At 39.6% G+C, this 14,552-nt stretch overlaps 2 protein-coding genes across 4 annotated transcripts; both read left to right on the forward strand.

Annotated features, from left to right (window-relative positions):
* The first annotated feature begins 43 nt into the window (after positions 1-43).
* LOC145479579 (riboflavin kinase-like) lies at positions 44-8,632 on the forward strand. Of its 2 annotated transcripts, none has more exons than XM_081457976.1 (4): positions 44-268; positions 6,298-6,449; positions 7,010-7,112; positions 7,678-8,632. In XM_081457976.1, exons 1-4 carry the CDS (start codon positions 145-147, stop codon positions 7,794-7,796), a joined length of 498 nt encoding a protein of 165 aa, XP_081314102.1. In that variant the 5' UTR covers positions 44-144; the 3' UTR covers positions 7,797-8,632. The 2 variants fall into 2 exon arrangements, with proteins under 2 accessions (XP_081314102.1, XP_081314103.1); XM_081457977.1 differs by lacking the exon at positions 44-268 and adding an exon at positions 277-930.
* A 90-nt stretch (positions 8,633-8,722) lies between these two features.
* Positions 8,723-14,213, forward strand: LOC145479577 (uncharacterized). Of its 2 annotated transcripts, none has more exons than XM_081457973.1 (5): positions 8,723-10,600; positions 11,460-11,516; positions 12,038-12,170; positions 12,694-12,827; positions 13,751-14,213. In XM_081457973.1, exons 1-5 carry the CDS (start codon positions 10,427-10,429, stop codon positions 14,141-14,143), a joined length of 891 nt encoding a protein of 296 aa, XP_081314099.1. In that variant the 5' UTR covers positions 8,723-10,426; the 3' UTR covers positions 14,144-14,213. The 2 variants fall into 2 exon arrangements, with proteins under 2 accessions (XP_081314099.1, XP_081314100.1); XM_081457974.1 differs by having other exon boundaries at positions 12,694-12,821.
* Positions 14,214-14,552: the final 339 nt, after the last annotated feature.

Raw genomic sequence — 14,552 nt, forward strand, 5'->3', positions numbered from 1 at the left:
ATACAAAGACAGACCACGTTTTAGTACCATTTCTAAAGGTGCTATGGAGGGACATTAGCAGGTAAACGTCAAAGTGACTTCGATTTGACCAAAACGGGTGCGTGCTGTGAATTTCGCAAGATCGAAGATACAACCGGACTGGTAATGGTGCTCACAAGACAGGGTCGGCAAGTTAGCTCCTCAGTATTGCCATTCTTGCCTCTATTTCTACGTGCCCCTGTTGTGCACGGAAAAAAAAGGGGAGGTAAAGAGTTAGGCATTCCAACAGGTAAGATAACTTTGTTACACAGTGTTTACAAACAATGCATGTACGAGGCTGGACTGTACGTGCTCTTTCAGTCTTTGGGTACGTGTTTGCAAACATGATATAGAGAAGTTCAGACAGGAAATCGATAAGAAGCCTTATAAGTGAAATATTTATTATAGGTAATATTGATGAAAATAAAATTAAAGAATGAATTAAAGAGCAAATTTGATCTTGAATGTGCCCTGCGGTAAGACGAAGTGGAGTTTTACGGCCTGGAGTAATAAATCTTAGACCGGAACCGGAAAGTTGCAGCTCCGAGCTTTAATTTATTTTATCGCTACTTTGCTGTTTCGAAATATTTTCCATCGTTTCGCACAGCGGTCATTTAGCGCCGATACTGACTTCATCGACTTCATCATGTATGTATGTATCAATGTACCGCGTCGATGTAAACGTCGACCGGTTTGTCAGCCATACTTTTTTGTGTTGCATAATACTTTTCTGGTCTGCGGTTTCTCACACACGTGAAACGAACATCACTTCGACAGTAATCCGCTTTGTGCTTTGATATTTTGGGACTGAGATGCGTTCAGACGTGGTTACAAGTTTTCCTCCGTATTTTTGCCGGGGAGAAGTGGTTCAGGGTTTCGGAAGAGGCAGCAAAGAGTTGGGAATTCCGACTGGTGAGTTATACTTGTAAAGTCTGACGTTCACAAAACGTAATCACACTGTGAACCTTCCAAACAATTTGTTTTCATGTTGGTATACGTAGAGATCAAGTTTGGCAATTTTTAAAGCGAGTAAAATCATGTTCGTGTTATAGTACGTGGACATTTCACTATTCATTTGAGGCCTTTCGTCATTACCTTTGTGAAACTAAGTCATTCAATCAGTGATAGTTGGACTGTTGCTAATCTGACTCACGCACTAGCGAGGTATCTGTTAGTGTAACCAAGTTGTTTTAGCTTCTGGTAGCGATTGTATTTCTATTCCTTAATTTATATTAAGACATGTATTCACTCGTAACAAAGAACCGTACGAGACTACAATAGTAATAGATGGTTTGCAAAATGCAAAATTTTGTGATTTTAGTGTATTACTACTGTATGTCATTAGTTTTTTCCGTGTTTCGGTAATGACCTGATATTGGACTTAAGAAAATATCACTCTGAAAAAAATGTTTAGCGCAGTTTCTTCTTTAATTGAAAAGCTCTCTTGGAAAAATCTAAACACCTTGACACTTTATAAAGTTATTATTCAGTCATTCAGTCATTCAGTAAGTTTTATAAAAATATTGTGTATCAAAAAGCATTAAATTCAAATAGTCACTTTTTATAACTTTATGTCATTGTAAATCATGGCTTTAAAATTCATAGCGCCAATTCTGAGTCTACTTATTGTATATGTAGACCAGGGAAAATTTCTTTCTTTCTACACAATCTACACAATATTTTCTGGGTAATTTTGGAATGAAATGTCATGAAATCTGCCTCGTCCATTTTTGTGTAATTCAGTTCCTACATAAGGGACCATTCATTTTTTATAAGGTAGGGGGGGCTGGTGGGATTTGGGGGGGAGCCATGCGAAAAAAAATGGCTTTCGAGGGGGGGCCCATCCCAAAAAAATAAGGGAAAAAGGGGGGGTCACGTGAAATATTTTAGTAAACTTTAAAATTGCATAATGTTTGAATATCAAAAAAATTGCTATAGAATAAACATAGAAGGCAGGATACAAATTTATTACAAACTTTCCTTCTGCTTTAAAGAAACGTTTGGTGACAAAAAGCATTTGTAGCTACTGAAAAGAAGTATTTAACACTGTTATTTTCGAATGCAACTTTCACTGGCACTCATCTTCATCTCCGCTGTCATCGAGTTCTTCGTCGCCGCTTGTGCTGCTATGGGAGTCTCTTTCACCAATGCTGCAAGAAGCAGCAATACTTTCCGTCAGAGTGTACTCTTCAGGATACATGAAGGTGTAAACATAATCTCTGACTTCCTGCTCAAGGTTGGTGGTGATTCTGCTTCTTGCAGTATTGGTGAAATAATTCCCTTCCAAGAGCTGTGCAATGTATGGCCCATCTCTTCTAAATATCGATGTGGCAACATCCTCAACTTTAAGACACTCTACCCGGACGGCCGTTCTAGGAGGGTACACAAGGCATTGTGGAAGATCATTTCCTAGTGGGTTTTCAACACAGATTCCATAAACTCATTGGACGTTGTTTTCAGTCCGCTTCCTCTTTCTTTCATTTGACTTTCTGCAGTTTTCTTTTTTCCTTCTCCTTTTGTTGATGTGCTGTTTGAGTATGCCTTTGAATATGCTGTTATAATTGCTCTTCTTATTTTCTAGTGCTTCCATGTCCTGCGTGACCTTCGTCAACTTAGCTTCTGTACATTTGATCTGTTTTACATTAAAACTGTGGGCAAATTCTTCGCCCTGCTTTAAAGCAAGCCCATTGGACTGAAAGAGTGTGGAATCGTGTTCCTTTACATCTTTCAATACGACATTCAACTTTTCCACCATTGCTCTGTGCTCTTTGATGGAGAAGTTCAGTTTTCTTCCATCACTGGGCTTCAACTGGTACCCTTGCATGGAAAACTCACTCGCCCTTTCTGAACAGCCATCCGCACCTAGAAAAATTGCTTCTTTTGCTTGTAAGATGTCAAACTGCCTGGATCGTTCAGCTGTAAACCTTTTCTTAAACGACTCGCTTTCGTCATTATTGCGCATTTTGGAATGAGCCTCTTTCATGATGCTCATGTAGTAATGCGCTCTTTCCCCGATTGGATTAACAATATAAAGAAGAAAGAGCATGGAAGTGGCAGGCTGGTTTTATCTGACCCAGAGAGTGTTGCTCTATTTGCAGATAAGTTTATTGTCAAATCGAAGTTTGTGGTGGATTATCTTCAGCATCTTGAAGTGCTGGAATTTAAAAGGAAAAAGAGAGCAGAAGAAAAGGCAAAGTTAAGTAGGGAGGAGGATTATCCTTGGACTGAGTTGTGCGAAGATCTAACCAAGCTTAAAAAGCTACGTGTTCCAGAACTAAACAAGTACTCAAACCACCACAGGCTGAAGCAGCATTTGAAAAGCAGCAAGAGTGAGAAAGTAAAGGCAATTGTAAGACATTCATGCTTGCAGCAGAAGAGTCCTCTCAGAGCTGGCCAACCAACACTGAGAAATGCCAGGACATTGACACAAAATGACAACAGGGCAAGTGCTGACAGCAGTGAAACGGATGAAAGTGACAATGATGAGTATGACAGTGATGCCATTGACTCTGGGGGAGAAGATGACTCAAGTGACGTCATTCTTGCATTCATCAATTCAGATGAGGAAGATGCCAATTAGAGGCCAAATGCCACACGCTCAGGGCGAGCCATAACTAGGAGATCCAAAATTGACTTCTCTTTCTTTTGATTTGTTTTTTAAACAACAGCTCTCTGTCGTATAGAGATTGTAAATATTGTCTTCATAGTGAGCACAATAACGTGAAGTAGGGGGATAAAAGAGAAATATTAAAAAAGTTGAAATCTAAATATTGTTTGTTCAATTTTTTTTTTGGGGGGGGGGGTCATCCCAAAAAATGTCTGCTATAAGGGGGGGCCATGTGAAAAAATTGGTAAGCTGAGGGGGGCTCATGCGATTTTTAAATGGTGCTTCCCAAATCCCACCAGCCCCCCCCCCTCCCTCATAAAAAATGAACGGTCCCTAAATATTAACCATAAAGGTTCTCAATGGTAATGATGCCCTGCATGTGAATCAAACCTTGAAACATGCCAAAAACATATTTTGAAATGAACACAAACATTTTTAAAATTTCAACAGAAGGAGGTTAGAAAGTTTTTTTTAGGCTAAGTAGTATTGAGAGACTGGTTACTGGGGACAGTCAATTAATTGTAAGGGAATTTCCGACATATGATCCATTCTGAACAGGGTATGCCTGTGGTGTCCTAGCCCATACTGATAACGTACATGTACATCTGTACTTCAGAATGAGATATCTCTGTGGACTCTCTAATCGGGCAAAGTACAATAACAGCAAAATCAGAGAATTACCATGAGCATTTTTAGTCATTCAACAAAAATTTTGGTTTGAATATCAGATTTCCCCCTCAGGATCCCTCTGACAGATTTCTCCAAAGCTGACATTAACAGAGTGACATCTGTTAGCTGAGGTGAACAGGCCTGCCACATGTATACAAACATTGTGTTGCATCAGCTGAATGAAGTGTCTATTGTCATAGAAAAATATGTAACTGAACCTGGGTATTGTTATTTGTTCTGTGAGCAAGCTGTGCCATCAAACACTGACATATGTCTGTCAGTAATGTGATATTTCTAATGATAGCATGCCAGCTGTAACCTGTAAGGAGACATGAATTAAAAGAAAATAATGGAACATTGGTGACATATTGTTCTCAAACAGTGTGCTGGTGGTTTTTGAGTTTTAAGGACGTTCACGCTACTTGTTTGTGTGCATCCTTACTGCACATGCAAATTCACACGCCATGTTGTGTATCGAGTGCATGCTAAGTAGTGAAATGAACAATGATAGCGCAGATGGCCATTGCTATAGCTTTGCCTGGATTTAATGATCTTGGACGTTCGGTGAGCCCTACTTTTCTTTTGATGGATCATTTTCTCTACAGATTTTCTACATTTAGTGAAATAGTGAAAATCTATTGATTAGAAGTCTGAATTTTTTGCAAAATGCACCATCCAATTCCTTTCTTGTTAGTTCTTCGTTTATCTGTGCAGCGATTTCAAAAGTCTCTTAGAAGGGTTAAGTTTTGTGAAAACAGTTGCAACATTTGGAATTATTAACACAACAGATTCACTTATACAAGATATTACACTAGGATAGTTTGTCTCTGTTGAGCTATCTTTGATATTTTAAGTTAAAAACCCTGGAGACCATGCTGATTTATGCGGGCCAATTTTTCAAAATCTGACTAGTTTTTCACACGCTTTATCTCTGAAACGAAGTCGGTGACCCCCAATTTTTTTTATTTCTGAAACAAGTAATTCACTATCTGTCCGCAGTAGAAGTTTGAAGAAAATCTATCAAGTAGAACATTTTGGCACTGGTGTCCTCGAGAGAGCCAACCAGCCATCTTGAAAATTATTTGGGTTCTGAAAGAGATAAGTGGAGGAAATTACACATGGCAGTGCAAAGATATGCATTTTATTTTCAAGTGGTAAAAACAATATTGTACAAATGAGTCCCAGCAAGTGATTAAGCTATTGTTGGTAAAGCTTTTTTTTTTTTTCTAAAAAAAGAACACGATATAAAATGAAATTCATATCTTCAGGCCACTGTGCAATTTATTATGTAGACGAACAGTCTGACTATGTGCACAAACAATCATGAAAATGCCAGAACTGATGTCATCAACATCCTCACCAGTGAGCAATCATGGAAAGCACGCACTTTGCTATTGTTTTTATTTTTATTGTTATTAGATTTAATTAGTAGTGGATTAGTATCTTAACAATGTAATTAACGCAATTTTAGTATTTACTTTAAGTCCTGATGTTTTACCCATGTATAAATAAAGTTAAATAAATAAATAAATATATAAATAAATAAATATATAAATAAATAAATAAATAAGTAAATAAGTAAATAAATAAATACATGTAGGTATGGAAAATACACCACTTGGGTCCAGGATGTGGTTTTGTAAGAATTTTACGAGTGGTATATTTTCCAGCAGAACACTGGTGTCTATGTGATAATTATAACATAATTTTTGAATTAGTGTACCTAAAGATGTGTACGTGGCAAATGTTGTGTACTCTAGGTGGTATAATACATAATCCATTCAAAAGGATTTAAAGTAGAAAAATTAAAAAAGAAAGAAAAACAATTGGTTTTAACTTTGATATCAAATTCACTGCCCCTTGCTGTGTTGACCCAGGGATATAAAGTTTTCCCTCTGAAATGATAAACTATGCCAAATTGCTGAGTTAAATTGCCGAGTTAAATTGCTCAATGTACATTCAAGTGACTATCGATTATGCTCATTTTGAGTTTTTTCTTGCAGCAAACTTCCCAATGGATGTAGTAGATAATTTACCTGAGGCAGTTAGTACTGGAATTTACTATGGTTGGGCAAGTGTGGACAGAGGACCTGTCCACAAAATGGTCATGAGTATAGGATGGAATCCATTTTATAATAACACCAAAAAATCCATGGTGAGTACTATTGCGAATGTGTGTGAATGATTGTTAACTGAGTTATCCAATTCTTAATCTGAAATGATCATTGAGAGGATTTGAAAAAAATTCAATCATTGTATTTGTTAAATTTTGGTCCAACCAGAAATAGGTCTGCGTTCACAGGCCACCCCTGTTGTGGAGAGAAATAATAGAGTTAAACATTTTGGGCTTTGTAAAACATACAGTACAGTGTAACCTCCCATGCAAATGCTCTTTGGCCGATTATGAAAACCTTCCTCATCCAGAGGGGCAAGGGACGGACATATAGGGGGGAGAGGAGGGTTGGGGGGGGGGGGGGCTGCATGACAAGCAAAACAGTATTCTGTTGGAAGCTAGGGCTCAGAAGAAGCAGTGAGCAAGATATTCAGTAGTTGCCAATGTAAGCTACTCAGAAGAAAATTGGATGAAATTTGGAGAGAAATTAGACGATCTGTGAACGGACAAGTAATAACACTTAAAAATCAATTAAAATGTGATCATTGTGACTATTAATAATGCATATGTTTTTTTTTTTTTTTATATATATTCTTTTTTAGGAGACTCACATTATTCATACATTTGACAACGATTTTTATGGAGCAGAGCTTAGTGTTGTTATTTTAGGATTCATTCGAGCTGAAAAGAATTATCCATCATTGGGTAAGTATTAGGTATTGTATGAAGGTTGATTTGAGTTTAGTTTTATAATGTTTTTGTGCAATCCATGAGCAGCAGTGCTTAAATAAAGGCTGTCTGTCTGTCCGTCCATCTGTGTCTGTCCATCCATTCATCCATCCATATGTCAGGGTTGGTACGGGTCCTGGAAAACCTGGAAAGTCCTGGAATTTTACCGTGGCATTTTCCAGGACTGGAAAGTCCAGGAAAACGGTTACTTGGGAGTGAAAGGGCTAATGTGAATTTTAGAGTCCTGGAAAAATCAATCTGAGTCCTGGAAAAGTCCTGGAAATTTGTTTCTGAAAAAGGGTTCAAACCCTGTTTGTCTGTCCGTCAGTCCGTCTGTCCTTCCGTCCATTTGTCTATCTGTCTGTCCATCTATTCAGTAGCATCTTGATACTCAGCTCAGACTTTTGTTGATAATGAACAAAACTGCAAGAAGCAAATTTCTTAGTCGTCCGAGTACACCTACTGTGCTCATTTTGTGGCTACCGTACTTACCACAAAATTAATAACACCACTGAGATTTTTCCATTTGCTTGTATTTCAGATGCTCTCATTGAAGCTATTCACGCAGATATCAGGGAAGCTGAACAGACGCTTGAAAAAACTGAGAACAAAGAGTTTGCATCTCATAGTTTTTTCAACAAAACAGAAAGCGACACATGACAAATCCAGCTCACTGAATTTCGTGTACAGGAACCTGAAATATTATGTTAAATTACTAACAAGTTGGCTTGCGCGGCTGGCTGAATTTCGAGGGCGGTGAAGCCGAGACGACAACGGGAAGTAATTTTTAACAGAGTTTTTTTTTCGTGTCGAAATCCCACCAGCTGCGCACTTGTTACTAACAAAAAGTTTAGCCTTTTTAATGCACGTTCAAATCGATACTATATCTTTACGGCAGAGCTCGAATTTAACTTTCACAAAATGAAACTGTGCAACTTAAGCTCAGAGAAAATAGAAGTTACACAAGTACTGAAGAAACAAGAAATGTTCCGGGAATCGTTTTGGGGTAAGTTAAACTGTAAACTCTTCGCTCGCATTCAACTTACTTGTGACATGAAATAAAGTTGCTAACCTTGCAAACCAGTAACACGCGGCCATTATATACATTCACTTTTCTGGCTTCGCGCTCCACGATTATAAGGAAAGTAACCGCTGTAGTTGCCAAGTTGTTATCGGGTTTGACCCGTATAGTTCTCTGGTGAGTATGAAATGGTAGGCCAATGTAATTCCCATGATACCAAACCAAATGTGAGTAATATATTTACACTGTCTTTAACATGTTAATCACGAGCTTTGAAATTCAATGACAATTTATTCCTATATGCAACCTCAGAATGTAAAATATGCTATTCATCAGTATCATTTTTTGATAAGAATTTATTCCATGTGTTATTCCTCAAGTGTATTCCTTACCTCTGATGTACATATATTTTCCAGGTTGAATATTAAATTAGTGGTGTAGACTTGTTATATCAATAAAGTATAAGAAACTACGACACCATCTCCGATGGCAAGGCCCGGTTCATACGTCGCATTTCTGCCGTGTCGAATTCAATTCAATTAAGTGCGGCAGAAATGCGACTGGGGATTCATACGTCGCACTTGTGTCGAATTTAATTCAGAATTAATACTGTCGGGTATGTCGGTCAACGGAAAATGTTTTAAACGTAGAGTATTCAATACGGTGGACGGAGATACTGAGGGACGAAGGACTTTAATTTTGCGAAAAATTGTCCGCCAATGGAATGAGAAGGAGAGGGCTGACAATGCAGCAGTTTGTTTTGCAATATCTTCAGGTTGCATTGGGTCGAGAATAGCCAAGTTTCCTCTTTCTCTTTGACGGGACCAAATTTACGCGTGCTCAATACATTAACATAATATATGAATTAGATTCGACACGGCAGAAATTCGACGTTTGAATCGGTGTCGCATTTCTTTCGGATAATGCGACAAGACCAGTCGAACGTGCGGCAGAAATGCGGCAGCCGATTCAGACGTCGAAGTTCTGTCGAATTTAATTCGCTGAATTGAATTCGACACGGCAGAATGCGACGTATGAACCGGGCCTTAAACGTAGAGTATTCAATACGGCGGACGTATGAACCGGGCCTCGGCTGGTTTTCACGCGGGTCCTCTATCCTCGTCAAATTAGAATTTGGAGATGTCGGTTTTTGTGGAGGGAGAAACACCGGAAAAAAACAGGAGTAAAACCCTCGGAGCAAGGCGAGAACCAACAACAAGCTCAGCCCACATATGGCACCTGGCCGAGTCGACCCCGGGGGCCACATTGGTGGGAGGCGAGTAGCTTACGTGAAGCCGTACCCACCCCCGAGGAAAAACGGTGCGTGGGTACGGTTAGGCTAGAGGCGAGCGCTCTAACCATTGCGCCATCCCTGCTCCCCAGTCTCTCGTACGATAGTCTGGATTCACTGATTCATTCCGACCATCGGTGCCAGAGCTTCCCTCCAGCTGAGACTGTGTATCCACGGTTCTCTCCATTTAAGTTGCTGTTTTGGAGAGTGCAGCTACGAAATGTAGTACTTACAGCGGGGCTGCAGAGCCGCCCGACTTCTTTTGTTTGATTAAAGTTTCTGTGTGGGGCGATACAACGTTCCCTATTCCCAATTCCCAAAAAGGAGTTACACTCAAGCAGGCACGTGCATCGTGCCTCTTAAATGTTACCATGGTTACAGTATTGTACGGTTCGGTCTACCGTTCCTGCTCCTGCCGATTCTGATTGGTCAGCGGTTCTTAAATGACTGCTGGCCAATGAGCATTCTCGTCCCCAGTGGCCGCGCTCCTTTTGGTCAGCATCAAGAATCGTGATCTCTGGCCGGACTCGATTTTCTGGGCATGCGCAGAGTATTCGTTTCGTATTCTCAGCCATATTTGTCGGATTTGACGGGAAGTCAATGAAAAGAGGACTTCCGGTGTTGGACCCGCCCAGAAGTCGCGATTCTTGATGCTAACCAACACGAGCACGGCCTCTGGAGACGATAATGGCCAACGAGGGTTTGTATCTTGATCTCTGGGCCCTATGCGCATGAAACCCTGAATGGCGCTTTCCTTTTCGAAGTCACGGCAAATGTATGGCTGGATTGGTATTCGCCCACTTGACAGTGAAGGAGAGCGACACAATAGCATATAAATAGAATCTGATATAGAGCACAACCGCATCACTTGTGCAGACTTGAATTATTTTTCTTTTGAGGTCAGGAACATTCTAACTTTGAAAATACGAGGTATCCGTTAGCCGCAAAGGAAAAATACACCACGCGAACTTCAGAATAATGTGTAACAACACCAAGCTCGCATGCTCTATAAGAGAAGAAAACGCTTGGCGGTTCCCTATGTCAACAGGGCTGCTTGGCTTTGTCTTGGGGATGTCATGTTTTGGTGTAGCAATGAAACTGTTGGAATATGAGAACAGCCCGAGCCTGCCTCCAAAGCTGGTTGGAATTCCTGTGAGTATCATGAAAAAGTAAAGCTCAGTAATCGACTCTTTTATCTATAGTGTTAAGAAGAATAGACCTTAATTATTTTGCATGATCGTGTCTACAGGTGTACTGTGAAACTAAACGTATTTAGGGTTTCAATACCGATATTGCATCTTGTATTTCTCACCTTAAAAATGCTGGGCACGGCAGAATCGAAATACGTATGTTTATGAGAGAATCTTTAAAAGATTCCGCTTTGCCACTAAGGAAGATCTACTTTGCAATTTCGTGCACTCAGATCGCTCAAGGGCCAAACGCTTTATATTATCAGAATCAAACATACAACGGATTACGTTATATCCACTCGCGCTTAGACAAAGAAAGAAAACAAATACAACTTGAAAAGAACAATTATCGACTTTGTATCAGTTACATGAACAATAATTCGACTTCTCACTAATTAAACTAAATGTTCTTCACTGCTCATAAATTAGTTAGTTACTTCACCGCTCAAAATGTCATGTCTCATTGTGATATTCGCCAGGCTAAGCAAAGAGCATTCGATGAAAAGATATTTGAGAAGCCGTACGGGACTTGGAAGAAAAGAAATCTTTAAGATATATCGCTCAGAACACGTTTTCAATTTGCTGATACAATTTAAGAAGCTGAAAATTAAAAGCCTCGGCGTAAATAAAGCAGTAATATAGGTCATAGAGCACATCAGAGAACAGAGGAACCAGTAAGTATATTGCAAGCTTTAAAGCTGACAAGGACTAACAACCATGCAATATCTAAGTTGATAACTTTTGATGTTTTTTAGAAGAGGTAAAGCATTTGATGAGCCTTCTTTTTCACTGATACAAGTTTACTTTTCCTTCCTGTACAGATGTTAGGTGCAGGGATAGCGGGAATGGTCGGGGGAAGGATGAGAAAACACTGGCTGGTAAGAAAAAAAATCAAAAAACTGATTTGCATTTCATCGACTTGTCCTTGAAACTATCACAAATCAACACGCGTAGCTATCTTGTACGCTTTACCGTTGTCACGTATGAGGCGATCTTTTTATTTGGAAGCAATCGCTCTTTCTTTAGCGCGTTTGTGCATCTGGAAACCTTCCAAGAAGAAAAAAAGCACAATAATGACTTTCATTTCACTCCTCCGGCTACGAAATGGACTTACCTCGTTCCCAGGCTCTCTCTCCTTTGCCTCCGTTGTCGACAAGGGAAGCAAAGAGAGAGAGAGAGCCTGGTAACAAGGTTGAAAACGGACCGTTTCGGCGACAAGATATTTTCCACGGTTTACATCAGAAATCAGTTCTGAGATGAACAAATTCAATATTTTGATGAAAGCTTATTTGATATTGGAAAACAATGAAATGTTCTCTAACTTCACTACAAGTTTAGCTTTCAAAATAATGAGAATGTTCCATGATCTGATCAGTTTGTTATCTTTTCTTTTCAACAGGTTTCCCTGCACACTATCTTTTGCTTAATAGCAGGCGTGCTGAGTCTTCACCTCGTGTTCTTATTTCTCGGACGAGAGTCCGATTCCAGAGAGATATACAAAGCAAAGTGTCAATCAAACTTCAAGGGCTCATGTGAGTTTGTTATTGTGCCGTTGTTGCTACGGTTTAATTCTTTCCCAGCTACTAATTACTCACAACTGGATTGTCACCCACGCTTGCAGTTGTTGAAAATCCATTTCCTTTGATTTCTAGGCATAGATTTAGGACTTGATCATGTGAAAAACGTTTTTCATTCCTGGTGATCAATTTTCAACATTTTTGTTTCTAATCAGGAGCGAACTTTTTTGCTCGAGAAACCCCAAAGGTGACTTGTATTGGAACGGAGTGATCCCCCAGGGTTACCCGCTCTGAGAGTAGGGTGACTGCGAGGAAGGTTAGAGCGGAGGTGGCAACTTTTTCGACGCAAATACTTTGCCTATTTTTGCGCCGCTTGTTGAGCAAGCGAGAACACGTACGCCCGGATGTTTCAGCCAGATCAGCACAGACTTTTCACATCAGTACAAATTCTTGGTAGTATATGGCTTGGAGGAATGGAGACACCGCCTTCTCCCATATGGATAGTTGGAAGGCTAATCTCATGCGTGTTTTCTTTCAGCTTACTGTCACAGGTATTCGGCAACTATTGCAATGTCAGCGCTGTCTGTCCTGGCCACCACACTGGCTCCGTTGGGAATTCTATCTCATGTCGTTACTAGACGCGTACCAGGATATAACGAGAACGAGGTACAGGTAAGATTTTTCAGACGAGATGACCACATGAAATAGTGTCGTTACTATCTTGAAAGGGTTTGAAAGACTGCTGCGTAACAAGCGTAGTGGGAGTTTGGGGCGAAAGCACAAAATCGACGGAGAGGAGGTGGGGTGGTGGGGCTAGCGAAGAACGTTCCCTCGCGCGGACAGAATACGGAAAAGGTTGTTTTGTTCGTACGGGGACGCTTGTTACGTAGACTTTAGAGGCTATTTTTGTTCTCTGACTTAATTTAAATTAGCTCAAAGCCACATGACCAAGAGGTTTATCAAAAGACCGTCCAAAAACTAATTTGTTTTTACTTTGCGCTCCAGTTGGTTAAGAATAATTGTCTACCGTACCTTAACCAATCAGAACAAAGATTCTGGGTTTTCAACCAATCAGAGATTGGGAATCGCAGTCAGTATCGCGACTCGCTGAGCAACAGTCACATGAGATCTGATTGATTTATTTTGTTGTTTAGGTTCTTTTTTATTGGTCAGACCTGATTACTTTTTAGAAAAACCGTCCTATCACTACTTACGGCAATTAGTTGCAGAACATACCGAAAAAAGAACCAAATGGACAACAACAACAACAACAACAACAACAACAACAACAACAGCACTTAGATTTACAGAGAGACTATTTAATTGTTCAGTCATATATTGGGGAATTATATCAGATGAAATGAAAATTAATCAAATAAATATTCTAGTTTATATTTTTTGTTACGTCGGGTATGGAAAATGAAAGACCCTCTGTGAAATCTCCGGACGCAAAATACCCATAACTTAATGTTTTTTTTTTTTGTTTACTGTTAATCGTCTTTTAAGTTTAGTTACTCACTCGACTGCGGTGTATTCGACGAAATTTTCAAACGATGTAAAAGTAAGTTGTGTGATTTTTTCTTAATTTTCCAAAGGAGGCAAACAATCCAACTTTAGAAAGTCGTCGTGATCCAGAATCGGCGCCAGAGAGAACAGACGAGCGGAATCCACCGCGGCAACTTCAACAAGCTATCGATCGCGCTCCAACGAATCACACACGTAGAGATCAACCTAAGCAAAACCAACGGCATCTTAACTATTACAACTATCATGGAAATTCGCAACTTCCCGCCAGTCATCATTACAGGCAAGCTTTCAATATCCACCACCATCGCGATCCAAACAGGTACATCAGACAACTGTATCAACAACGAAACTTGCCTCTAATTATAGCAGCACACAACTGCTCGTTGGAACAGAGTCATATACCACCTGCTCAGAGATTACAGCGGGGCTTATCAAATACAACAGATAGCTCGTTTGCATAAAAGACGGTGCGAGTTCCGAACCGCACCTGGAAAAGAGGAGAAGTCTGAAATTTTAAAGGATTATGTACATAATAACCGTAGTTACAGTTCGGTGTTGACTAATTTTTAGCTTGTAGAAAAGACTTGGCAGCAAAATTACCCAACAAATTTGCCAAAACTGGGGATTTGTTCACACTTGCTTAACAGAGCTTAAATGTTAATAAACATATTAAGATGAAATCCGATAGGAAATTGAGCAATTTCAGTTTTTTATGGACAAAAACGTTAAGTATATTACAGTCCTTCTTGCATTTTCTAAAAGCTAAAGATGTAAATAGATGTCTGAAATGCACCAAAATCAATTTCCCAACAGTGTTATTTCAGTAAAAGCCCTTCGTTGCAGATTTAACTTAAGGTAGCCTTAGTTTAG

The sequence above is a fragment of the Orbicella franksi genome, chromosome 2 (assembly GCF_964199315.1).
Source record: "Orbicella franksi chromosome 2, jaOrbFran1.1, whole genome shotgun sequence".
Taxonomy (NCBI): Eukaryota; Metazoa; Cnidaria; class Anthozoa; order Scleractinia; family Merulinidae; genus Orbicella; species Orbicella franksi.

Excerpts from the sequence above, each read along its gene's own strand:
- LOC145479579 (XM_081457976.1), top strand. The coding sequence starts at position 145 with ATGGTGCTCACAAGACAGGGTCGGCAAGTTAGCTCCTCAGTATTGCCA. Across the intron at positions 269-6,297 it reads AGAGTTAGGCATTCCAACAG|CAAACTTCCCAATGGATGTA; the intron begins GTAAGATAACTT and ends TTTTTCTTGCAG. Across the intron at positions 7,113-7,677 it reads AAAGAATTATCCATCATTGG|ATGCTCTCATTGAAGCTATT; the intron begins GTAAGTATTAGG and ends CTTGTATTTCAG.
- LOC145479577 (XM_081457973.1), top strand. The coding sequence starts at position 10,427 with ATGTGTAACAACACCAAGCTCGCATGCTCTATAAGAGAAGAAAACGCT. Across the intron at positions 11,517-12,037 it reads GGATGAGAAAACACTGGCTG|GTTTCCCTGCACACTATCTT; the intron begins GTAAGAAAAAAA and ends TCTTTTCAACAG. Across the intron at positions 12,171-12,693 it reads ATCAAACTTCAAGGGCTCAT|CTTACTGTCACAGGTATTCG; the intron begins GTGAGTTTGTTA and ends GTTTTCTTTCAG.